This window comes from Diplotaxodon limnothrissa, linkage group LG3 (assembly GCF_057381915.1).
Source record: "Diplotaxodon limnothrissa isolate DT_005_m linkage group LG3, D_limnothrissa_male_GT1.1, whole genome shotgun sequence".
NCBI classification, from domain to species: Eukaryota; Metazoa; Chordata; class Actinopteri; order Cichliformes; family Cichlidae; genus Diplotaxodon; species Diplotaxodon limnothrissa.
In genome coordinates, this window is record NC_140598.1 from 25,714,454 (window position 1) to 25,742,075 (window position 27,622).

General features: G+C 40.1%; 1 protein-coding gene across 1 annotated transcript in view; it reads right to left on the reverse strand.

The window, feature by feature from the left end:
• The window catches only part of LOC146635098 (uncharacterized), a 77,816-nt gene that overhangs the window by 16,397 nt on the left and 33,797 nt on the right, over positions 1–27,622 (reverse strand). Inside the window, exon 3 of the mRNA XM_085350024.1 lies at positions 14,654–15,578. Coding sequence (XP_085206150.1) covers positions 14,654–15,578 — 925 coding nt within the window. The remainder of the gene's footprint in view (positions 1–14,653; positions 15,579–27,622) is intronic.

The following is a 27,622-nucleotide window of genomic DNA, read 5'->3' on the forward strand; positions in this document are numbered from 1 at the left end:
ATAAATGTAAAATTTAAGTAGTAGTTCAAATATCACCACATCATGAATTAAGTTTCGTTCATCCTGATACCTGCAATTTTGTGGAATCCCTCTTTGATAAATCTTGTGGGTCTATGACCGGGGAACACCACAAACGAGTACAGGAGACGTTTCAGTGCAACTGTAACATTCCTGACTGCCCGACAGACGGTAGCCTTGGAAACGTGCTCAGCGTCACCAATATTATACAGAAAGCTCCCGTTTGCAAAAAATCGAAGTGCAATACAAATAATATGTACAGAACTGAGAGAATGTCTGCGATGTGTCACATGAGCAATATTAGGCCTGAGGATGTTATTCAAATAAATTATAGATTGTGCTGAAAAACGGTAACGTTCACACAGGAGATCATCAGGAAATGATAAAATGTCCGAACGCGCTCTAATCACTCTCTCCCGGCGGAGAGCTCTGCGGAGAATTTGGGCTTCAACATCTACTGGCTCTTCAAGGAAGTGGCACGCCATGTCTGACACTTCCTACAGTCAGGTTTCTGACAAAGAGGCGGAGAAGGTCAGGGTTAGTTGAAGTAAACCTGCTAGGGGCAGTGGCGTGTCCAGCGGGGTGGCCTGGGGGGGCACAGGCCACCCCCCCAACCAGACCGGCCACCCCAGGTGCCACCCCAAAGGCAAAACAATAAAATTCAATCAAATATCAAATGTCCGATTATGTTTTCACGGTGAAGCTCAGATATCCGAGTGTAAGTGAATGCAGCATCGGCTTCTGTGCTATGTGCATCACGTTAGCAAAGGTAGGAGAGCCAAGCACGAAAGACGGCACTGCAGGAAACAATTTTTCGGTGAAAGAAAATGAGGACAGAATAAATGTCCCGGTAAGTAATATTAAGTTTGCTGAGTTTAGTAAACTTCGGTGAAATTAGAATACCAAGGAAAAAATAACACTTAAAGAATTATTGCAGCCATGGAATATATCAGACAGTATGCTACTGAGGGCAGCTAACATAAGAGTTATGAGTTATAAGATATAATCTAAGTCGTAACATTGCTGTATGGAGTTGCAGGTTAACATAACTGGACTGGCCATCGGGCATACCGGGCATATGCCCGGTGACTTATTTTTTATTTATTTTTGTAAGGGCATGAACAATGAGAGGTGGTGGATTGGCCAGATGCAGGTCGATGTGTAAAAATAACTCAGGTGTTTGGTGGTGGCTATGGCGGGGCTTCCACAGAGGCCAGCAGGTGGATGAGGGAAGGGGAGGCAGGAGAAGAGACCCGAGGCAGCCGCCGGTCCTAGTGTCAGGTGAACTGAACTTCAGGTAAGAAGTTATGACCTGCAGTCTATCTGGGTCAGATATAAACCAAGTTTAGGTGGAGTTTATTTTCGTTGTGCTGACTTTTTACCGTCAGTTGCAATAACTCATACTGCGTTCTAGCCAGCTTGACGGAGTTTTTATACAGCTGGGTGGGTGCTATGATGTTACTGATAGTGAACTTTATTTTATTCATAAGGTTAGTTAGTAGAGTTGCCAACGGCTCCTTAAAAAATGGAATGGTCCCTCAATCAGAGAAAATATTACACGTTTCGTATTGAGCTGAGAAGAGACGCAGTTTGTCCCGGACTTTAGCTAGAATGGAAAAAGACACAAAGCTGGAGTTATTCTGTGTTTACGCTGCACAGCTGTCTCTTCTTCTCTCATTCTCCCCCCTCCCTCTCCTGTTTCTACTTCAATCATGAAACTGATCAATGATCAGCTGATCGGCTTTTCTCTCTTGTTTATTTATCGCCCACTTTGCACCAGAAAGAGAAAACCAGCGGATGTCGCGCTAAACAACAGCAGCACGTTTAAGCTTGATCAGCTGTTGTTAGAATTTATTTAATATTAATTTTTAATATCAGCTGATGTTTGCTGGAGCCACAGCTGTAAAGCTGCTGGTCATGATGTCAGTTTGGATATGTGGTGAGAGGGAAACATGAAGATGAAACCAGGAGATGTCCTTACTGAATCATCAGAGCTGTGATGGAGAAACAGGTTTACCTTTTAGGTGACATGAATGAGTTGAAGGGAAGTTATGAACTGTTTCTGAGAGAAAAATAACACCAGGATCCTTTTCTAAGTAGCTGACAGCTGGTAACTGTGCAGGGGCGGGTCTAGCAAAGTGTTGCCAGGGGGGCAGGTAGGGCATTAACAGGGAGAGGTGGGGCACAAAGAAATACTTTTCTTTCTTATTCTCATTTAAAATATCTAGCTTTTATTAAATAATTATCTAAATCTTACAACCAAAGTTTTTATCTGACATAAATGTATAGAAATCATACATATACCAACAAGACGGTGTACATATGGAAAAGATATATATAAATTTTATAAAGTTTGTAAATGTCTTGTGTGAAACTTGTATGAAAAGCATACAAGAGTAAAAACAGATATAAGATCCCTTGAAAGATTATATAATGAATCTTGTATGTTTTGGATACTTACTAAAACAATATATGAAAGTAATGAGAAAGTGGCCACTTTCATGAGTTAAGTCATATAAGTTTTTACTATTTCTTTTCCATATGGGACTGTCACAACAGCATTTGTTTTCATTCAAAGTCTTTATGGCTTTACTACCTGGTGGGCCGGTCTGTAGTCAAAATGCCAGATTTTCTGTCCCAGTCCAGCCCTGCAGGTTAATACTGGCAGCGTCACCATGCCAGCTGACTGTATTTCATCATCAGCCAGTGTTGTTCTTGATCAATATTACCAAAGTTTACCATAAGGCAGCATAGAAAGTATTTACTTGCTTTCAGGTTTTATTCAAATGTTAGTCTTTTCATTTGTTTCCCCACTTTTTTCCTGTTTCAAAATCAAACACCAGTTTGTGAGAAGATTATCTTCTTTTTTTAATAGGCAGATAAAGTTTTGCATTGGAACTGGCTAATTTGTCAATTGTTTGTTACAAATGTTCGTATTTTAATATTCAAAAATGTTTTTGCCCAAAACATATGTGCACTATATGTCAGTAAAAATACTATGCAAATATTGCTGTCCTTGACTGCTGAATAAACACTGACTGATTGTATCTCTTGTACTTTATCAACACAGTATCTAAAAACTTTGCACCGTAGTGGTTAAAATCTCATTCTAATAAGAGTTAAAAGCGCATTCGGTTATTAGGTTTATAGGATTATTGAATTATGGTTAACGGTTGGTAGAATTTTTTTTAAACATTATCTGCCAATTACATCTGCCACCCTTCTCCAAATCTGTGCCCCTACCTGGCCCCCCCAACAAAAATTTTCTAGACACGCCACTGGCTAGGGGGCAGGTTAGCTTCACGGAGTGTGTCGTCATAGTAACTCACTCAGAATTAATTTAAACTCGCTTTGTGAAACCGGAAACCCAGAGTTTTCGTTCACTCAGGGTATACTTACTCAGAGTTTGCACTAAACCGGCTTCCTGAAATAGGGCCCAGGACGGATTGTAGGGTAGCAAACATCGTCGGAAAACATGTTTTCAACACTGCAGGTTACCTGGTGTGTAATGTTCTTATTCCTCTATGAATAAAACATCAAGAATTGCTCCTGGTGCTAGCTTCAGCTAGCTGTTTATTATTCTTTCTACCACGATCACTTCTTCTTCTATTCTGTATATCTTATTGATTCCAGAGCGCCCCCTGTGGGTAGCTTCAACAATAGCAACTATCATTACATGGTGTAATGCTTTTCAGCTAAAAAGAAACATGATCTGACTCCTACCTAACTATATAAAGAGTAACTGAAGGTTAAATGCAGCCAACATGTCCTGTTTTCAGCCAGGCACTTACACCTCCGCTCAGCTGCGTCTCAGCCACCATCGCTCTGACAGCCAGGATGCTAGAGCCAGAGAGGCGAGCTGGAACAAACCATTTTGGGAGGGGGGGAGGTTATCTATACTTTTGTTGCTAAAGTGTTACGTCTCAACCAAGTACTGTATGCTTGTTATATTTTTAGTAGTGTGTCACACAAACAGCAAATATTGTCAAAAAAGTAAGAAATCTTTGCGGGTGATTTGATTCATTTTGGGGGTGCTGAATGAGACGCAGACCTTCACAATAAAACAGGAAACAAGAGATCCCTCTAGGTCGCAGACTAGACACAGAACTAAATACAAATACAGGCCATTTACCACTATAAATACATTTTACTTACTAACTATAAAAGAACAAACTGAGAAAATATTCAACTACTACTAGAGAATTATCTTGATTTTTTATAACAAGTTGAACAAATAAAAACACTTTTTCACCATGTCAGTGGCTGCTGGTTTGTTTCCAAACACAAACATCCTGCACTGAAGGTCAGACACTGAATGATGTGCCAGCTGTTATCAGGCTGAGGTTGTGGTTTAATCTTTATTTTCATGTCAATTCAATAACCAAACCACAACAAAATAAAATTTCTGTCCCACGCCTTCATCCTGTACATCAATGATATATGTAAAAAATCTGAGATTTTACAGTTTACACTTTATTTGTGGATGATATAATATTTTCTGTACTGGAGAGAATTTACAGCAGCTTTTGGGAATTGTCATAAGTACTGCATAGGTACAGAATTGCCTATGAAAAAAAATGTTGACACCAGTTGACATGATAGTCAGTCACATTAAAATGTAAATAAAAAGTAGAAAAATAATCCTAAAAATGGTAAATGGCCTGTATTTGTATAGCGCTTTAGTACTCCCTAAGGCTTTACACATTCAGTCATCCACACATTCACACACAGGTGATGGCAAGCTACAATGTAGCCACAGCTGCCCTGGGGCGCACTGACAGAGTTCCTAAAAGCAGATGGCACCACATCACATTTACTGTCACTCATCTGAGAAAGAAAGTGTAACAACACTCAAAAGTATATGAAACACACAAGTTACAACTGAGCAAGATTTCAATTTTAGATAAAGAAGCAAAAATACAATTTAATGTTGTAACTTTGATGTTCACCTTCATTCTAACCTCATAAGAGGAAAAGGAAGAGAAAATGTATCACATTTGACATTAACACCATCCTCCCTCATGGTTTACATATGGCCACTAGAGGGAAATGTTGTGCTTTAAACACTAACATGGTTACAAACAGATCATCAGTGTTGTGTCATTTCTCCCACTGTGACCCAAAAATCAGGGTCAGTAGGCCATGTTGTATTATGTATTAGAAACACATGTGCAGGACAGAGAAGAGAGGAGGATGCACAGGTGATCCTTTCCAGAAGCTTCTTTAATGTATCAAAGAGGTGTGACACACAGGTACAGCATACAACCTTGGAGGGAGAAAGGAAGACTCTTTAAACAGCGTGTCAAACTGTCTGTCTTTCAAGGTCTGTAACTTTGGTTCATACTGTCAATTTAAAGTGAGCATAAAATCAAATGTGAAGAACACTGTAACACTGTTTCCTTCACTCCTCTCCTTTCCTTACATCTCCAGTTAGTGGTTCCCGAACCTTTTTTTTTTTTTCTTGGCCCCCTTTATTTTACAAGAAAAAATGCCTCTCTGTGCTAAATGGGTTTAAAAACATAAAAAACTGTAGGATACTGTTTGTCATTGATTTGAACCGGGGGAACAAATTGTGGCAGGATCAGCCTGATATTATTTGTATCCCACTGTAACTTTACTGTATAAAGAGCTAACATCTCCAAAATGTCAGGAGTAGTTAGTCATTACAACAAGTGTTTGTGAACTAAAAATCAAGAATGTGGGATACTGTTTGTCTGTGATTTGGATAGCCCAGCATGTGCTCCCGACGAAGGGAAAACCAATTCTACAGGGGAGACCTACCTTGGCACTTGTGCAGGTGATCCAGGAGAGACAAACAACTGCTGTCTAAGCGAAAACCTGTAGTGATCCTGTATGTGTCAGAAGTATCAGAACATTTGAGACATTTTTTTCTAAACACTTTGTCTCTGTGGGTTTTAACCCCAAAACATGCTGCACCAAAAATTGGTCTTTTTGTCTCTGTCACAGCTGAATTACAGATGTAAGTCCACACAGACTCCAGCCAGCCTAGTGTCTCCTTCACACACACTGAAACAATATGAAAATGGTTTTGTTAGTAACATGTAAAGCAGAGTTGTTTATTCGTCTTTATCTCAGAGACAGTTTAGTTTCTAACAATTAAATGTTACAAGAAACACGAAAAAAAACAACAAACATCAAAGTGGAGCAGAGTGACACTGTTACAGCAGAGATAAAGGTTCTGTAGTTCTGCTGATCTGACTCTTATTTTGTCATAAAATGTTTTTGTTATTTTCAGTGAATAACAGAATCTGAGTTTCAAACTTGACTCAATGGGATTTAAATAAAGTTTCCAGTAAAGCTGAAAATGACAGATGATGGTAACAGATCTTGCCGACCCTCCAAATGCGCAACACCAAAAAGAGATGATTAAAAGTGTTTCTATACGCTGCTGTTCTTTAACCAGCTCCATGGAATAAAATCAAGTCCTGATAACTGAATTTATTATTCAGAATATACAAGAGAAGGACTTTATTAGACTCTGAGTGACCCCACCCAGTCTCTACACACGGGGAAACTGAACCAGTATGAAAGAAACTCTGCTGCAAACTGTTTGTCTCACAGGAATCGCCCATGGTAAGCAGAAGCTTGTAAAACGTTGCTTATGTAATCAGCCTAGAACTAGACTTGTAGTCAAGACCGCCTAATCCGAGACCAAGACAAGACCAAGACCAAGTTGAGATGAGACTGAGACCAAGACCGAGACAATGCTGCTATGTTTACGGGTGTCAGGTATATTTATGTGTTTTTGCTTTCGCACAGCCCTCCTCACCGCTGTTTACTGTGTCACTCACTTACTGAGAGGACAGACAGATGCTCCACTTGACTGTCGCGTCTCTCACCCTCTCGGTTTTTCACATAATGATATTATCCTATATCCTCGCATGTGATTGGCCACAATATGGTGGGATTGGAGCCCAACTGAGCCACTGTATGAGAGCTGAGCATCAAAAGGAAATTAAGTGAGGGTAGAAATGACTGAAAGATTATTAGGCTCTGTTTTGAGTTTTGTTCAAAAAAGAATGACTTCATATAGGAAAAAATAAATATCACCTTAAACTAGTTTTTAATCAAGCAGCAAGGCAGAACAAAGTCGGGCTGTATCAAGACACAGTGACTAAACTCCAATTCAACCAGACCCAGAACTGATCCGGAATTAAAACAGGACTACACCAGTTCAAAATCAGGACTACTTAGAACTTAACCAAAACCCAACCAGAATCAAAACTAGATGATAGTAGCACTAAAAATCATCATAGACCTGCACTACACTTATTTTTTAATTATACCAAAGTCCACTATTTAGATTGAGAAAAGTTTATATAATTATTTAGCCTTGTTGTGCAAACAAGCCTGCAGAACTTAATAAATATAGAATTTGAAAAGTAACAAATGGTATCTAAAAAGAAACACTAGGTACTGGATACATGTTCTGATGAGTTTTGGCAAACAACCATTTGACTAACATGTGTGTCTCACCTGCTCTTGTTCCATCTCTGTTCTTTCCTCATTCTCCATCTCCCTCTCTGCTCCTCTCTCTCCCTCTTTGTGCTGACAATCAAGCCAAACACCAACATCATCAAATATACAGTTGAAACCAGATATTTACACACTCTTCAGATAAAAACACAAACATTGTAACATCAAATCAGACTAAATGTTTATTTTTTTAGATTGATAAAAAACATTTTTTAACTTTTGTATTTTGTATTCAAAATTGAGCCACACTTATGGAGCTCCACAATCCTTTTCCTGGTGTTTTGGTTGACATCTCTTGATTTTCCCATGTCACAGAAACAGGCTCTGTGTTTTGCCTTATATGCATCCACAGGTGTGCCACCAATTTACTCACGTGGACTCTACTAACCTATCAGAAGCTTCTTCAGCTCAGAATGGAATCGTCTGGAGTTTTCTTATTAATTAACAATAAACTTAGTGTACATGTACTCCTAAATTTGATGAAAGTGATTAAAATAGACCGCTCCCTCTTTTTATTTTGACATTTAACTAATTCAAAAGATATTTCAACATTTATTTATCTAAAACAAAACAGGTTTACTCTAAATTCATGTTTAACAGTGAATTTTTTTTAAAATGTTTTCTCCATAAAGTATATGTAAACATCAGTATATTCACTGGTTTATAAAACATCAGTATATTCACTGGTTTATAAAACATCAGTATATTCACTGGTTTCAACTGTGAATATACTGCTGTGTATTGAAATTCCTCTTGTTTTGCATAGACTGAACAACATACAAAGCATAATATATAAAATAACATCTACCTGAGTTTTTTCTTTGAAAGAAGCTCCTTATGTCCATTTTTGTGTACATCAGTACACCATTGAAACCGATTTAGAGTTTGTTTAGCCGTGGAAATGTAAGCTAAGACTCTAAAAAATCAGCATTGTCGTTCGTCTTTTTATTTATCCATTTGTTGATTCACTTGAAGAGCAAGTAACGCAACCAAGTGATCAGTTTGATATCAATCTTTTGTGATACACCGTCATACGAATTCGTCAATACGAATGATTTGCTTTGGTACCTGGTCAAACTTAAGCTCTCCTCTGTAAACTCGCAGGCAGCAACTTCTCTCCCCTCACTCACATGTGTAAGTGCTGTTCTCAGTCGGCCCAAAATTCTGACTCTGCAGGAAATCCTTCTACCCTCTCCAATCTTAGAAGAGGTTTACAAGTTTGTGGACAAGGCTCAGCGGGCCCAACACTCTAAAGGAAAAGAAAGACAACGCAGAAAATTTCACACCTTGCTTTCAAAAACACATACTCCTCGTTCTGAACCTACACAACTCAGAGAAGAAAACACACCTGAAGACAGTCAGGAGAAATGGGTAAAGAACTTTTCAGACCGGAGTCTCACTGAACCTGAAAAGAGAGTTTTAGCCAAAGCAAGGGGGTAAATTTGGCATGGACGGAAGGGACATGTCCCCACCAATAATTTGATCTCTTTGAGTAAAGAAATCAAACCTGATAGAAGGAAAAAAATGATCTGTCAGCGTCTCATTCACCCAGCGGTGCAGAAACAGTTAAATTACGTTCTCTACTGGAGTCCTACCTCATGTGACAAATATGGCCTATGTGATTGGCTGTGCCTTTCAGGGAGCTCTGTTTAGCTTTAGCAGCGGCAAGCCTGCGCTGCGAGGACCTGCGAGGAGGAGAGGAGGATGGCAGCAAAAAGGAAGAACCTGGATATAAGAAAGTATTTTTCAAAGAAACCTGTAAGTCACTTAAAGTCAAGTTCACTCATAAGATGTGTCCGTCATAATAACGTTACAGGCTATGCTAGGCCTTGGCCCACATCAGTCTAAAAGTGTATGTAACCATGAATAACGTATTTTGGACTAACTGCACAACAGGCAGCACTATTAGTTATCTCAGTCTCAGAGTAGCATTTCTAATTTTGATTGAAACTTTCAGAGAAAACGGCTGCTTTGAGCAAGCCAGGATATTAGTTTACAGAGGCTGTACCATGTACACCAGGTGAGACTGGACAATATAGATGTATGCCAGCAGTTTATCTCAGTTAACGAGAGGAGAAGGCATGTGTTTGGCTCCTTCACATAGTGAACATACAGTTGTTGTGTCCATGTCTGTTGCTGTAACAGTAGTTCATGTTTAGAATAAAAAAATGCCAGCTCACTGATTTGATAGTGTGTCTAAAATGTTGCATAATTTTGCTGAGAGATCTTTTACTTTGTGGTAATCTTAGATGAGTAGTTTTATTGACAAAAACCACCAGATCATTCAGTTTTCCATTAGTGCTAATGTATAAGACATGTTTGTGTACTATAACTGAAGTAATGTTGTTAAACCCTTAAAGTCATATTCTTTTATTGTCGTGACTGTATTTGAAGTTATTTTTTATTTTTGTGCGATACCTGTTTTATATGGAATATGGCTGAAGTAAACTGAAGTCTAAAATACTTAGTCATTTGTTTAACAGTAATTTAACATTATATAATTCACAAATAAAACTATTAATTGTAATTTTAAATGGTTTAAAAGCATGTAGAATAACATATGTAGGCAAGTACAGTGGGGCAAAAAAGTATTTAGTCAGCCACCGATTGTGCAAGTTCCCCCACTTAAAATGATGACAGAGGTCAGTAATTTGCACCAGAGGTACACTTCAACTGTGAGAGACAGAATGTGAAAAAAAAAAAATCCATGAATTCACATGGTAGGATTTGTAAAGAATTTATTCGTAAATCAGGGTGGAAAATAAGTATTTGGTCACCTCAAACAAGGAAAATCTCTGGCTCTCACAGACCTGTAACGTCTTCTGTAAGAAGCTTTTCTGTCCCCCACTCGTTACCTGTATGAATGGCACCTGTTTGAACTCATCATCTGTATAAAAGACACCTGTCCACAGCCTCAAACAGTCAGACTCCAAACTCCGCCATGGCCAAGACCAAAGAGCTTTCGAAGGACACCAGGAAAAGTATTGTAGACCTGCACCAGACTGGGAAGAGTGAATCTACAATAGGCAAGCAGCTTGGTGTGAAAAAATCAACTGTGGGAGCAATCATCAGAAAATGGAAGACATACAAGACCACTGATAATCTCCCTCGATCTGGGGCTCCACGCAAGATCTCATCCCGTGGGGTCAAAATGATCATGAGAACGGTGAGCAAAGATCCCAGAACCACACGGGGGGACCTGGTGAATGACCTGCAGAGAGCTGGGACCAAAGTAACAAAGGTCACCATCAGTAACACACTACAACGGCAGGGAATCAAATCCCGCAGTGCCAGACGTGTTCCGCTGCTGAAGCCAGTGCATGTCCAGGCCCGTCTGAAGTTTGCCAGAGAGCACATGGATGATACAGCAGAGGATTGGGAGAATGTCATGTGGTCAGATGAAACCAAAGTAGAACTTTTTGGTATAAACTCAACTCGTCGTGTTTGGAGGAAGAAGAATACTGAGTTGCATCCCAAGAACACCATACCTACTGTGAAGCATGGGGGTGGAAACATCATGCTATGGGGCTGTTTTTCTGCCAAGGGGACAGGACGACTGATCCGTGTTAAGGACAGAATGAATGGGGCCATGTATCGTGAGATTTTGAGCCAAAACCTCCTTCCATCAGTGAGAACTTTGAAGATGAAACGAGGCTGGGTCTTCCAACATGACAATGATCCAAAACACACCGCCCGGGCAACAAAGGAGTGGCTCCGTAAGAAGCATTTGAAAGTCCTGGAGTGGCCTAGCCAGTCTCCAGACCTCAACCCCATAGAAAATCTGTGGCGGGAGTTGAAAGTCCGTGTTGCTCGGCGACAGCCCCAAAACATCACTGCTCTCGAGAAGATCTGCATGGAGGAATGGGCCAAAATACCAGCTACTGTGTGTGCAAACCTGGTAAAGACCTATAGTAAACGTTTGACCTCTGTTATTGCCAACAAAGGTTATGTTACAAAGTATTGAGTTGTATTTTTGTTATTGACCAAATACTTATTTTCCACCCTGATTTACGAATAAATTCTTTACAAATCCTACCATGTGGATTCATGGATTTATTTTTCACATTCTGTCTCTCACAGTTGAAGTGTACCTCTGGTGCAAATTACTGACCTCTGTCATCATTTTAGGTGGGGGAACATGCACAATCGGTGGCTGACTAAATACTTTTTTGCCCCACTGTATATTTCTCCTTTTATCACGAAGCCAAGGAAAAAATAGAAGAAAATAAAAGAAAAAGGGCAGGGTTTGGTGGTTGAATTATCCGTCCCCACCAATGCCAAAACTAAATCTACGACCTTGAGCCAAAGGACTCAATTTTGCCATTTCTCCACAACAGTTGCCCATAGTGGATGTCATCAGAGCCACAGAAACCACCATATGGATTAATAAATTATCACAGACAGAAGCAGAGCAAATCAGGATGAATGTCTCAGCCACTCTCTCAAGTGCCAAAGTCCCTCCGTCCAACCTCACAATACAGGAAAAGAAGGCCGTCACTTCCCCGAGCAAAGACCACATCATCACTATTTTACCAGCTGATAAGGGAGGATGCACCGTGGTCCTAAACACTACAATTACCACACAAAGATCACTACTCTCCTCAGTGACAACAATACCTATGGAGCCTTAAACCGAGACCCCACAAGCAGCTACAAAAAGAAAGTTATAGCTTGCCTCTACCTTGAAAAGGACAAAATGATTGACCGCCTTACATATCACCGCCTTTATCCAGGGGATGCTATTAACCCCGATTCTTTTGTCCCCATGATAGAACAGAGGACCTACGATCCGTTGATTCATTGATTACTTTTAAAAAACAGCTAAAAACTTACCTTTTTAAAATTGCTTTTTGTTAACTTTGTTTGTTTTTTGTCTTTTAATCTGTTATATCTGTAAAGCACTTTGTGATGTCTATCTAGAAATGTGCTATATAAATAAAATTTTACTTTACTTACTAGAGAAATCAGACTCATAGCGTGTTAAAACATTTATATTTCTTTTTATTTAATCATCTTCCGGAAGACAGAGACCCCTGCACAGCCCAAACACCAGTTGCAGGATCTCTAACATTAGAATCATAAACTGTGTTATTTTGGTACTTTATACGTCAGTTTCGATACAAACATTGTTTATATGGCAAAGTTTCTCTATTCTGTCTGGCTTCCTGTATTTATTAATATGCTGTACAGCTCTACACTTCCTGTTTGCAGTCTGGCTGAGCACTTAGTTTATGAGTCAAAAGTGGCCTTGCTTTACAAACCTTCATGATTAAAGTGAATAAAACAATATAATGAGAAAATAAGGATACTAAGGATAATAATTACATGACAATGCGATACCCTGCATTTACGGACTTCCTAAAATCCACAAGGAAGGTGTCCAACTCAGACCTATAAGTCAGCAGCATAAACTCTGCCACTTCAAATCTCCCATTTTTAAGTAAGATCATTGAAAAAGCAGTTTCTCAACAGCTCAGTTACTTCTTAAAACAGAATAATTGCTACAATGCCTTCCAGTCAGGTTTTAGACAGAACCACAGCACTGAAACTGCTCTGACCAAAGTGTTTAATGACATATGTCTGAATACAGACAGTGGAAAAATGTCAGTCTTAGTTTTACTGGATCTCAGTGCAGCATTTGATACAGTTGACCACAACATATTACTCAAACGACTGGAGAACTGGACAGGTCTTTCAGGAACTGTACTAAACTGGTTCAAAACATACTTAGAAAACAGGAAATACTTTGTATCAATAGGTAACTTCACATCTGAGCAGACAAGTATCACATGTGGAGTTCCCCAAGGTTCCATCTTGGGACCCCTTCTGTTTAACATTTACATGCTCTCACTGGCACAGATTATAAAGAACAACAAAATAAACTACCACAGCTATGCAGATGACACACACATATATATCACAATGTCATCAGGAGACAGAGGCCCTGTACAGGCTCTTGGTAAATGCATTGAGGAAATTAATGACTGGTTGTGCCACAATTTTCTCCAGCTAAACAAAAACAAAACTGAGGTAATAGTCTTTGGCACCAAAGAAAAACGATTACAGGTCACCAGAGAACTTCAATCTATACACCTAAAAACCACAAACCAGGCGAGAAATTTGGGTGTAATGATGGATGCAGACCTAAACTTAGAAAAACACATTAAGACAATAACAAAGTCAGCTTACTATCACCTCAAGAATATATCAAGGATAAAAGATCTGATGTCTCACCAGGACCTGGAAAAACTAGTCCATGCATTCATCTTTAGTAGGCTTGATTACTTGTATGGTGTCTCTACTGTGTGGATTTGCTTATTCTTGTTCTTTAAGCTCATGTGCAGTGGTGACGGATGACCCACACTGGTCACAGATGTGCTTTTTGAACACACTGTGGAATAGTTCATGTATTTTTAATGCACTTGGTGTGTGGAAACCTCTCCCACATTCTTTGCAGTAGTTCATTTTGTCTCCAGTGTGTCTACGTTGATGTGGTTTTAGGTCCCGTTGATGATTGGAGGTTTTTCCACAAAAGTAACAGAGAAACGTTTTCCCACCACCACAGTGACAATAGGGTTGAGAACTGGATCCATCTGTGTTGCTCTGCTTCTAAACAATGACAGCGTAAGTGATCTCTACCAATGTCCAATTACGTTTTACTGTTTACATTAAAACACTCAGCATACCGAGCGAAAATGATTCTTCATTTTCCAAAACAGTTCATTCAGAATAACTCCATAGGTTTACTGATCAGACTTGTTCCAAACAATCAGGTTAAAATTACAAGATAAAAAATCAATACTTCCTCACAGTAACTGCACTTGTAGAGTTACTTTCTGGTGTGGATCTGTTGATGTTTTTTCAGGTAATGTGGAGATTTAAAAGTCTTCTCACACCGGTCACATTTATAAGGTCTCTCCTCAGTGTGGGTAAACATGTGTATTTGTAATTGTGCATCGGTTGTAAACAGTTTCCCACACTGATCACAGTAGGAAAGATCATTTCCAGTGTGAATGCGTAGGTGAATATTTCGGTACTTTTTTTCACTGAAAGTTTTTCCACAAAAGTCGCAGCTGTACGCCTTAATTCCAGAGTGGGTAACTAGATGCTTCTGTAAGTTTCGACTTTGACCAAAAGCTTTACCACACAAGTCACAGCTGTAAGGTTTAACTCCACTGTGGATGAGTTGGTGTTTTTTTAAGTCTCCAGCCCGGGTAAAAGACTTTCCACACAACTCACAGCTGTAAGGTTTAAATCCACTGTGGATGAGTTGGTGTTTTTTTAAGTCTCCAGCCCAGGCAAAAGACTTTCCACACAACTCACAGCTGTAAGGTTTAAATCCACTGTGGATGAGTTGGTGTTTTTCTAAGTCTCTGGCCCAGGTAAAAGATTTTCCACACATGTCACAGCTGTAAGGTTTAACTCCACTGTGGATGACTTGGTGTTTTTTTAAGCCTTCAGCCCGGGTAAAAGACTTTCCACACAAGTCACAGCTGTAAGATTTAACTCCACTGTGGATGAGTTGGTGACTTTTTAAGGATCCAGCCTGGGTAAAAGACTTTCCACACAAGTCGCAGCTGTAAGGTTTAACTCCATTGTGGATGAGTTGGTGTATTTTTATGGATCCAGCCTGGGTAAAAGACTTTCCACACAACTCACAGCTGTAAGGTTTAAATCCACTGTGGATGATTCTGTGGATTTTTAAGTTTCCAGCCTGCAGAAAAGATTTTCCACACAAGTCACAGCTGTAAGGTTTAAATCCACTGTGGATGCCTTGGTGTGTTTTTAAGTTTTGAGCCAGAGTAAAAGACTTTCCACACAAGTCACAGTTGTAAGGTTTAAATCCACTGTGGATGATTCTGTGTTTTTTTAAGTGTGCAGCCTGCACAAAAGATTTTCCACACAAGTCACAGCTGTAAGGTTTAACTCCACTGTGGATGACTTGGTGAGTTTTTAAGCTTCCAGCCTGGGTAAAAGACTTTCCACACAAGTCACAGCTGTAAGGTTTAACTCCACTGTGGATGACTTGGTGAGTTTTTAAGCTTCCAGCCTGGGTAAAAGACCTTCCACACTCATCACAGCTGTAGGTTTTCTCTCCCTTTCTTCTGTGAGGTTTGTCGGCCTCCTGAGAGCGCTGACTTCTTGCTCCATGTTGGTCCTGCAGTGAAAGAGATACAAACAGAGGCAGTGAGTGAAATGCAGTCCTGGGGCCCGTTCTTCGTACGTCACTTACTACATCCAAGATCAAATGACACATCCAAGACCAAATCATCGTGCTAACTCTGAGCTCGCTAATCCGGTTCTCCGAACACACCTGCTGTTGACGATTAGTACAGCTGGATGGCTGGCACAGCTGCCCTGGGGCAGACTGACAGAAGCCAGGCTGCCATATCGCGCCATCGGCCCCTCTGGCCAACACCAGTAGGCGGTAGGGTAGATTTATCATATCACACTATATTACCCAATATTATATTACATTATATTATATTATAATATGTTATATTATATCCCCTTTCACATTAGAGCCACAACAGGACCCACTAGAACATGGGGAACAAGTAAAAGTGAAATATAAGAATATTCTACAGAATGGTAATATTTATCACTTATATTGCTTTTCGTCTCTTGGAAAGAGACCCTGAAATAATCTGTTTGTTTGTTCATAACAGCAACCAAGAAAAGGGCAGAGCAAAAAAAGACAGGTGGTGGTCCTGCACCCCCTCGTCAACAAGTTGGTTAAGTAAATAATACCCTCACGGGAATATCGATATCTCTCTATGAGCACACTGTCGCGCTGAGCTAAAGGATCCTGTCTATCCCGCAATATACGCTGAATTCTGAGGACTCTCCTCATCAATCTTGCACCTTCCGCAATGGGTTGCTCGCGTAAACGAACAGGACATGGCTGCGACAGACTTCCCAAATCCACCTTCGCTTTTATAGCCGTGGTCTCTCATCTTGATTACACGAAGTAATTTGCAATTACTACTCTGAAATATGAATTACATCTGTAATAATCACATACATGTAATAGAATGTTAATAGTACATTTCCCTTTTTTAGGAAATGACCTGTATGTATCTGTGTGACATCAATAAAAGGATCAAGTGCTGCATTATCTTTAGTTACATTGATGTTATTTATTTATGGTGAAACAGTGGTGGAATATCGCTGTTGCTTTCGTATACATGAAGCGGACATGCTTGCGTGGCCGCGATCTAATCCTGTTTACATAAAGTAAACCTGCTCCTGAGCAGGTTTACGCTTACGGCTCTGTTGCTATGACAGCAAGTCCCGGATGAGCTTCGGGGAACCGAACTATCCAAGCTCACGCGAAATCGTCAACAATCAAATCCAGCTAACTTACTTAGCGAGGTATGAAGAACGGGCCCCTGGAACAAACTGAAACTCCCTCCATTGGTGGAATCAAACATGTCAACAAACACCTTGTTTGTGTGTTACCATCACCTTCTGGTGATGGTGTCACATTACAATGATGTGGCACAATGAGAGGTACAGTTAAAATGACATTAGGAAATATTGATCAGCAGAGAAAATCTTTTATGTCATAAAAATTTTTTGAGTTCAACTGATGATATTGTTGTTTCAATGTGTGTAGATAAAATATGATCTTTGTATTTTCTTGTGACTTCTGTGGTTTCTGATTTTGAATGTAAATTTGGTATATATGGAGGAGCCCAGGATGGAAGCTCTTAACAGAAAACTCTAATACTTTTCTCACCTTTTGTGTTGAAGACATTGTTTCCACTGTAGTGGCTGAGCTGAGTCCAAATGGCTGAAATTGTTCCTCTCCTGCACCACCAGACTCGTCTCCTGTTAATCAGCAAAAAAAGAAGTGTATATATACACACACATGTACATACACATATACACACACATATATACACACATACACATATATACATATATATACATATACATACATATACATACTAGGGGTGCAACGATATTCGTATCGATATTGAACCGTTCGATATAGTGCTTTCGGTTCGGTACGCATATGTATCGAACAATACAACATTTGTAATTTATTTTATCAATTTTCCTTCTAACGATGCTGTCTGTGTTGAGCGCTCAGTGAATCTGTGTTCGACTACTCCGCCTAGGCTGCACTGTCCAGCGCAGATCCACTGAGCGCTCAACACAGACAGCATAGTCAGAAGGAAGAGCGCAGGGCAAGCTAGCGAGACAGAAGTTAAGCTCTCCTTTTAACATGGACCTCCACCACTCTCATTCAGATCTGGCGTTTGGAATTATTTTGGTTTTCATGTGACGTATGACCCTGAAGGTAAGCGAGTCATGGACTAAAGTAAAACAGTATGTTGGATGTGCCGTGCAATGCTCAATTACATTGGTGTGAACTAGTGTGTTAGCGCAGTTAGCTCGTTAACGTGTTGGCCGTCTAGCCCCATGCACGGGGCGATCGGCGGTAGCTCGTTAACGGAGATTTGCCGTGTTGTGGCGTTAAGGTCATTTCAACGAGATTAACCTGAAAGCACTAGTGGGAACACAACGAATATGACTGCACATTTACGCAGACATCATCCTAGTGCAAAGACAAGTGGAAGCAGACAAAAAAAAGCAAGCATGCTACTAACTTTAGCCGAGTCATTTAGACAGCTGTTAGCACATGATTCTCCTTATGCTGCTGAGAATATAGCCCAGAAAAAGCGGATAGTATAGCTTTTATTTTGGAAAGAGACATTTCTCTGTAATAAACTCTCTTTTCCAAAGATGAGTGATTCCTCAATCAGATACAGGGCTCGCAATATCGCTAGCCCGACGTCCCGGGGCTATCTCTGCCCTGCCTGTCGGGCTGTTGTAGGAAGGAAAAATATATGTCAATGCTTTTGCATTCTTTCAGAAATGTAGCTGGGTAATTATGTCATTGGCATCGGTGAGCCACTGTCAATATGTGACATATTGAAATCGTGTTTGAATTTGCGCTTGTTTTTTGCTTTCACTTTGCAATCGCGCGAACTGTGTATAGAGAGCGACAGCACTGATCTGTGAGTGATGATAATTTGTGCACCAATTCCTCTGACATCGTCTTATTAATTGTTAGCTTACTATGCAAACATGACAAGTGAAATCTCCCGCAGCTTAAAGATGTGAGAGGTTGATCGCGCAGAGAATCGCTGAGCTTATGTGAGTGCGGCAGGATATATATTTGACTACGATGACCTGGATGATTGAGAACCTTCACAGACAGATATATATTTTAGTTCTGCTGAGCCAAATAAGACAGGTCAGGGTGAAGAAGTGACAGCCAAAGAAAAGCTTACCACAAAACGGAGAAGTTATGACAAATCAGACTATAAGGCAAAAAGAAAGTGCAGCTTTATGGTTTCATGGACAAAAGAATTTCTGTGGCTGCAATATGACGAGCTAAAAAACAACACGCACAAGGGTTAGGGTTAAATTTAAAAACTGTACTTTTGAGTTTAAAATATATATTTATAATTTTAATAAATGACAAATTAAAAAAGCACAAACATTTTTTTTTGTATCGAAAAAACATCGAACCCTGACACCAAAGTATCAAACCGAACTATGAATTTTGTGTATCGTTGCACCCCTAGTATGTGTGTGTGTGTGTGTGTGTGTGTGTGTATATATATATATATACACACACACACACACACACACACACACACACACACACACACACACACACACTAGGGGTGCAACGATACACAAAATTCATAGTTCGGTTTGATACTTTGGTGTCAGGGTTCGATGTTTTTTCGATACAAAAAAAAAATGTTTGTGCTTTTTTTAATTTGTCATTTATTAAAATTATAAATATATATTTTAAACTCAAAAGTACAGTTTTTAAATTTAATGTTGCTGAAACAATAAAGTAATAAAAAAAATAAATCTGATTGAGAAATCCCTCATCTTTGGAAAAGAGAGTTTATTACAGAGAAATGGCTCTTTCCAAAATAAAAGCTATACTATACGCTTCTTCTGGGCTATATTCTCAGCAGCATATTAAACATATCAGGTCCCCATAAGGAGAATCATGTGCTAACGGCTGTCTAAATGACTCGGGTAAAGTTTGTAGCATGCGTGCTTGTTGTTTTTGTCTGCTTTCACTTGTCTTTGCACTAGGATGATGTCGGCGTCAATGTGCAGTCATATTCGTTGTGTTCCCACTAGTGCTGTCAGCGTAAATCTGAAATGACGTTAACGCCACAACAAGGCAAATCTCCGTTAACGAGCTACCGCGGATCGCCCCGTGCGTGGGGCTGGACGGCAAACACGTTAACGAGCAAACTGCACTAACACACTAGCTCCCACCCATGTAATTGAGCATTGCGTGGCAGATCCGACATACTGTTTTACTTTTGTCCATGACGCGCATACCTTCAGAGTCATATGTCACATGAAGACCAAAATAGTTCCAACGTCCAGATCTGAATGAGGGTGGGGAAGGTTCAATTTGCTATGTTGCAACCAATGACTGTATAAAAGATGGACGACGCGACACCGCCTCCTCCCATTGTGCAAAAATGAAGCCAAAATATCCCGTTTGTGGAGGCTGCCATCTTGCAAATTTGGAGCCAGAGTCTGCGCAGTAATGACTTGAGGTGGAGCGACTGTGTAACACTCCCGCCCACACACCCGCTGGACATGACCGCAAACACGCCCCCTACACTTTTTACGTAGCACCTGTGGCTCGAGTTTTTTGCTGGTTTACCGCGACTGACGACTCGTTTAATTAAGGTAAATACAACCATGTCACTGTTATAAGAAAAGACACACAGCTTAACATCTTATAGTTCTAAAATCGCTCTGTTGTTAATTCGTTTGCTCCTTAGTTTTTTTAACCATTTTTAGACAGCGATGAGATCATCTGCACACTCTACAGAGGCCCAGAGTTACTGTTAATATCAAAAATATAATGCTGTCCTTTGAGATTTTAACATTTAAGACTGAGTGTAATCGATCTGAAACTGTTTAAATCTCTAGTCTACAGCCTGGTAACATGGAAACTTTAAAAACAGCAGCCGAAGGTTTCAGTAGTGTAGTCTAATGTGTTTTTTTTTCATTTAATAATAATCCGTATTATGTATAACAGCTACATTCACCCTGGAGAGAAACTAGTGAGGGAGACCATCAGGACCAAGCTGGGTTTCCTGGGTCCAGAGGTTTGGAGAAACTTCTTCCCTTTCTTTCATCACAGCTGTCCTGTGCCAGAAGTCCTGTTGACCCACTGAAAGAGGCTTCATTTAAGAAACACCAGGAACACTGAAGCTCATCGCATTGATCAAGCAGGACTCATGATCTTCACCAGCAGCTCCCTCACAGGGAAACCTTGAGAGCTCCTCTGTAGGCCCGCCCCAGAAGATGGATAAACCCAGCGTTTCATGAACACTGTGATGGAGACCTTTGGTTTGTGTAATGTTATAAATACTCAGATACTCCCCAGAGGCTCCGGACTTTTACATAAAGATATTATATTTAGTCCTGTAGAAAGTTATATATTTAAAAATATATGATCCTCTCTGGTTACTCTGGTATGAATAACTCTGCATCACTTTATGGTAAATAACACACTATGTGCAAAAAACTGTTTGTAGCTCAACAAACAAGTGACGACCTTTGACCTTCATCAGGTTTTATTTAATTGTGTTAGAGAAACTCAAACGTGCTCTTCGTGCAGCTGAGTACATCAAGCGTTTAAAACGGAAGCTGTGCAGGTCTGAGATCAGCAGCTTTGTGAAACACCAAACTGAGGTCCTGTTAATGCTGATATATAGTGACACAGTTACATGAGTGATTAATCCTTTAGGTTTTTTATCTTTAACTTTATCAATAAAACAGCTGCAGCTTTCACTACAGCACATGTGGTACTTTAACCTTTGTACTGTTTTGATCAGTTCATTTTGCAGTTAACATGTTGGATGATCTGTCTGCTGTCACTGGGTGGTGCTAAGGTCTGAATCTAAGGGCAGCTCCTGTAATCACAAAGACAACAGAACCATCAAACTCAAATATAAATTTTATCCCTCAAAATTGAAATAAAGCTGATTCTTCTGTCCTCACACACTCAGGATCTGAAGTTGTTCTCTTACATTTTTTCCAGTATTACAGTACACTACAGTACTTTAATCCATAGTTCCTGAGTAATGAGGAGCTTCAAGGTACAAGTAGAGCTGGGCGATATGAGATTTTTTCATATCACGATATGTTTTTTTCATTTCAGGCGATAACGATATCTATCACGATATGAGCCAAATAACTATATTTGTAAGATTTAAATGTGCCGTTGCTCACAAGTAAAATGTGAAATAATCAGCAGCTTGTTTTTATTTAAATATTTGTTTCCCATAATAAGTTCAACAGGGTAGATGTACTTAAGGAACATGAGACTTTTTCAGATAAATAAAGGCAAATATTACAAACTACACAAAAGGCAGCCGCTAAAGCGTTTAAGTTTCAAAATAGAACAAACGAAACAGACTACTAAATTGTCAATTCCACTTAGAAACAAAATATTAATTCTAAAAATAAATCTTAGTCAATTTTGTCTGTTCTTCTGTAAAACAAACTAACTTTTGTCAATATCAAATAAACTGAGAACTAAAAGGAAATTCTCAATCTCTCCTTGTTATATAGCTTAGCTTTTCAAACAGTTTTAACAGTTACTTTAGTCTGACAAAAGCCAAATGACGAATTAGCGCTTCCAGTCAGAGACTGAGGCTACGTCCACACGTATTTTTGAAAACGGAGATTTTCCGTTTTCGTTTTAAAAAATAATCCCGTCCACACATAAAGGCAGAAATGAAGGAAAATGCTGCTATGAACATGCCAAAGCAGCAGGTGGCGCTAGATTCCTAACCGTGCAGAAATGTTGGCCAATCAGAAGTATAGAAGCCTCGGTGGGAAAAAGTAAACAAAGCTGGGGCATAGAAGCAGAACTGAGTCGTATGTGTGGAGGGACAGTAACTGTGTGTATATGTAAGCATTTAAACACTGCAGAGAGTAGAATTAACAGTATTGTAGAAATTCATTTCACCGAAACAATAACGTGGCGCACAGTGTGACGTCAAAAAATGCGCACACCTTTGACGCTGCGTTTTCTCCGTTTTTCTAGTCCACACGTAAATGCAAAAACTGAGTTTTCAAAAATCTTTCAAAAAGTTTTCAGTGACCAAAAACGCTGTTTACGTGTGGACGAAAGGTGCAAACGCATAGAAAAATCTGCGTTTTCAAAAATACCCGGGTACGTGTGGATGTAGCGCATGCACCAGTTTATTGTATTTCCAGACTTGCTTTCGGCACAATTTACAGTGCACGCTACTCTGTTTTTTGTCAGACTTGAAATAGCCGAAATACCTTCACACTACGGAACTTCTATGGCTCTTCCGTTCGACAATCTCTCCGGCATTGGAACCTTCATCTGTTTTCTTTTCGGTAACCTTCGGTCACGCTCGATTGATTTTTCTAGTCGGCACACTCATTTCCTCCATTACCCGGGCGGTACGGTGGCTGGCTGCTTCCCAAACAAACACACATGTGCGGCTTGGCACTTGTGCTGTACGTAACAAGTCACGTGACGTGACGCTGCGGCTGTGATTGGTTCGGCTCTGCGCTACTTAATTTGGATTGGCTGACCTCTTTTTTTTTTTTTTTTTTTAAAGAGGACAAGAGCGGCGAGGTCTATCGCGATAGTTTAATTTTTCTATCGAGAAAAAGTTATATCGCGATACATATCGTTATCGTTCTATCGCCCAGCTCTAGGTACAAGCTTTTTTTTTTTTTTCAAAAAAAGTTACTGTCTTTACAGATGTGGCAAGAAACTGAAAACATGCTGTTGTTTGCACATATTTAATAATCAGCTCGGCACAGGAGCTGAAGCAGGATGCAGCCTGTTGCTTTTACAGTATAATACTTGTAATAAAAGTACAGTAACAGTAATTAGTGACTGAGCAGCCCGGAGCGTTTCTCTTGATTTCTTTAGTCAGGGTAAATTCATTCACCTGCATGGGTTAGCTAAACGAACCCTGACAGCCGAGTCCTCATCTTAGCTAGCTAGGTCTCAGGACCGAGCTAAGGACGGTAGTTACGGATTAGCTTACAAACACGTTTAACTTACCGAAAAAGTGCAGCAGGGCCTCGGGTCCTTCTGTCGGGTAGTCCAGTTTACTGAAGAACACCTCAGGCTGTCAGGTTAAAACACTCGGTCATGTTTTCGTAGCGTAAACGCTGGCCCTCCTCTCAGAGCCTTCGCTCTATCTGCTATTCCCGAACAGAGATACGCAAGTTTCTCCGTGACTGCAGCTGCCAGTCAAAGCTGTAATGATGACGTTTCACCCCAATTTAACATCACTGCGGTAGGAATTAGAATCAGACTTATGGGAGAGGAGACCCCTTGGACATCAATCAGCGTGATGAGAACTATTGAAAACAAAAGAAAGAATCTTTGGAAAAAAATTATCTGAGGAGAATAAATTTATTATAGTCTGACCCCAGTCCCATCCGCTAACATGGAGGAGGCGGGGTTTATGACCTATACTGCAGCCAGACACCAGGGGTCGGTAGAGACATTTTGGCTTCGTTTTTGGGGAGCTGTCGTGTCGTCCCATGTTTTATACAGTCTGTCACTACCCGATCCGTACCGGAAACCCGATCGGTGCCCCGCATGCGCGAAAGGTTTCTACTTCCGGTCGTAGCGTTTTACGATAGTTATGGGTCAGAGTATCTGTTAAGATGTTAAGACTCTCCGATCCTTACTGCGCATGTGTAAAGTCTGACCGTACAAATCGGGTCTACCCGATCCGTACCGCGCATGTGCAGATGTTTTCTTCTTCTTCTGTTCGTTTAATGGCAGTTTACTCCCCAGTGTACGAGGATACCGCCACCTGCTGACCGAGCGAAAAAACCCTATCATAAACTGAATTATCGTCATTACAAACGTGTGTTAAATCTGATTTAGCGATAGTCGAGTGTGTTTATGCTTGTCTGTGAGGAGAGAATTGTTGGAATAGTGATGATGATGTGCGCTATCACTGTCAATTGTCAGTAAACACTTCATCTGGCTGATGAATCTCTACACGTGAGATATTACAAAGTCTGCATTATTAACTCTGTAATTAGGCGCCATTCTTCTTATTTTACGGTGCTGTTGCTCAATCGGGGGACGCTCTCTGTTGAGGAGAAAAGCATGAATTTCTTTGTATACGGATTATCCATTGTTTAAATGTCCCGGGCAGTCGAAAAGAAGGCAGAGCTGTTGAGAAATGCTAGGAGCTAACTGGGCGCTAACCGCATCATTCAAATATATTGAATGTCGCAAAGAGAGGAAGTGACGTAAGATTTGCGCATGCGAGGTACCGATTAGTGATGGGATTTCCGGCTCTTTTTAGAGATCTGGATCTTTCGGTTTGGCTCACTACAAAGAGCCGGGTCTTTCGGCTCCGAACCGGCTCTTCAGGTTGTTTTGTTGCTTTAATTTATTTATTATTAACAATAATATAAAATTATGCACAAAAGGAATTACTAACGTAAAAAAAAGTGGTTTTATTTATATATGTTTATATATAAATATATGCGGTGGCCCCTAGAGACAAAACGCGTACAAACTCCAAAACACATTTCTAGCATGAACTGAACTTCCAAAGCAGAGCTACTAGATCACTTAAATTACACAATTGAAAGCATGAAAGCATATGTGTATTGCTTGTGTATTTATACACAGGCACTCATATATATTCAAATAATTTAAAAACAATGTTCATTTACCTGTTACTACCACACACCAAATCCGGTCGTTGGTACTTGCTGGCTTGTGTAGCCACTAGGTAACAAAAGCTCAACACTGCACCTAGCATCCTGGAGCACTTCTGTTGTCTTTTGTACGTGTTTTGAGTTTTTATGTGCTTCGGAGTTTTTACGTGCTTCGGAGTTTGTACGTGTTTTTACGTGTTTTGGAGTTTGTACGTGCTTCAGAGTTCGTACGTGATTTGAAGTTTGTACGTGCTTTGTCTCTAGGGGCCACCGTAAATATACTTTTATTTATTCACTCCACATAAAATGTAATAAATAAATCATATAATACAAAAATCAACTATTCACATTTCAACTTTTAACTAATTAAATTTTCAGCTTTTTCCTTTTACAAATTTAAAGTAAAACAACACAAAACACTGCAAACCACAACACAATTAAATATAAATTAAAATATGAAAACTAAAAGAACATGCACATTCTCTGTCATATGGACCTGCATGAATAAACTTTCTGAATCCTTTATCATCTGCAACTGAAAATAGTTGTGGATGATTACTATACCTTTCTAATGTGACGTTGTTGTCCCTGGCTCTCTTTCTCTCCCTCTGGCTCTGTTCCTGTGCTGAGTGTAACTACCGCCCCTCCCCCCTCTTCCCAGCGTAAAGCACACAGCTCGCGTGCGGAGTGAAGCGAAAAAAAGTGCTAGAGAGAGGTTGAGAGAAAGGAAAAAAAAAACCATGTGACGACTCGCGATAAGGAGCCGGCTCGCGTCGTTCACGTCAAAGAGGCGGTTCTAAGAGCCATTTCGTTCACGAACGACCCATCACTAGTACCGATCGGGTTTCCGGTACGGATCGGGTAGTGACACAGTCATTGGTTGCAACAAGCTTAGCTTCTGTCTTGCTAGCGTGTGCTGCGCTCAGTGGATCGACAGTGCAGCATAGGCGGAGTAGTCGAACTCAGATCCACTGAGCTCTCAACAAGACGAGAAGAGACAGACAGCATTGTCAGAAGAAAAGCTGATTACCCTCCCCCTGGCTCTACCCGTGGCTTCATGTCCTGGGGTGGGGGTTGGCTGTTCTCTTGCCCTGCACTCCATTCTTTTGTTCATATTCCAAGATAATTTTTTCTATATGTACTCTTACCCTCTAGCAACCGCCATATTAGAATATTGCAAGCAATCACAAACGCGACAGTCTCTCTAACTTCAATGTATAGTAAGCAATCTATTATTCTCACTAGAGAAAAACTCAACATAAACTAAAACCACATCAAAGTTAGCTCCGTGCTTACCTTTAGATGAGCTCACAAACGAGAGAACTCTGTGATTAAGCTACAATCCAAGAGACAACGGTGGGCAGATCGATGCAGGTATCGATTGAAAAGTAGGTAGTTGTATATGTTCCTGTAAGTTTACTACTTTACTCCCGTTTCACGAAAAAGCAGCTGTCTCTGCTCGACTCCTCTCCTGCACACGCACTTTGCTCCGCCCCCTTTACCCAGCTCTGTAGCGATTTTTTTGCTGTGCGGCCACGTGACTAAGCTGCGCAACGTAATCACGTGGTGCGTTATTTCAAAATTAGCGCTCCTATGGGATCAGAACATTTGCTGTGTCTGAATTCAGGGGAAGGATGCTCATAAGGACACTACCCACCTAAGTCACAAGGTAATGTCCTTAGACAAACTGGTAGTCAGAAAGTGAGCGGCTGTGGATCGCCCCCTTTTTTCAAGAGCGTCTGGCTGCAACCACCGGGAAGCGTCATATTGCGACTTCCACAGTAACCGGAAACACGTAACTTCAGTTAAATCGACTTTGACAGCTAAAACGAAATTGTGTTTTTTTATTATTCATGCAGCTGATAAATAAATTTGGTTCTAAGTGGGGTTTTTTTAACAATATGGGTTTATTAAAAAAATCCATCTCTTCAGCTTGTTTGTGGAAAAAGTGTCCATGTGTTATGTTTTTATTTCTTTGCTACTTTTTCTGCATAAAGGTTTTTTCATAAATATAAACTAGTCATTACTTTTTACATTTTTAATCCTTCAAACACCTTTTTCTAGTACAATGCACGTGTTTGAAGACAACCTCAAAACTCACCATTTTATATATCAGCAGTGCTACTGTAAATTATTGTACAGTGGTCCCTATATATATGTTCTGGAAACTATATATCCATAAAGTTAATGTCAAACAGGAACTTTTGATATTGCTTTGTAGATGCTGGTGTTGCATGTTGACTGGTTTAAAAAGTCAAGAGTTTTTGTCTGGGATCATTTTCTTATGTGCTACTAAAAAGTTCAAAAATCTCTGTTTTCTTTGTTATACTTAAGGATGACATTGATGCTC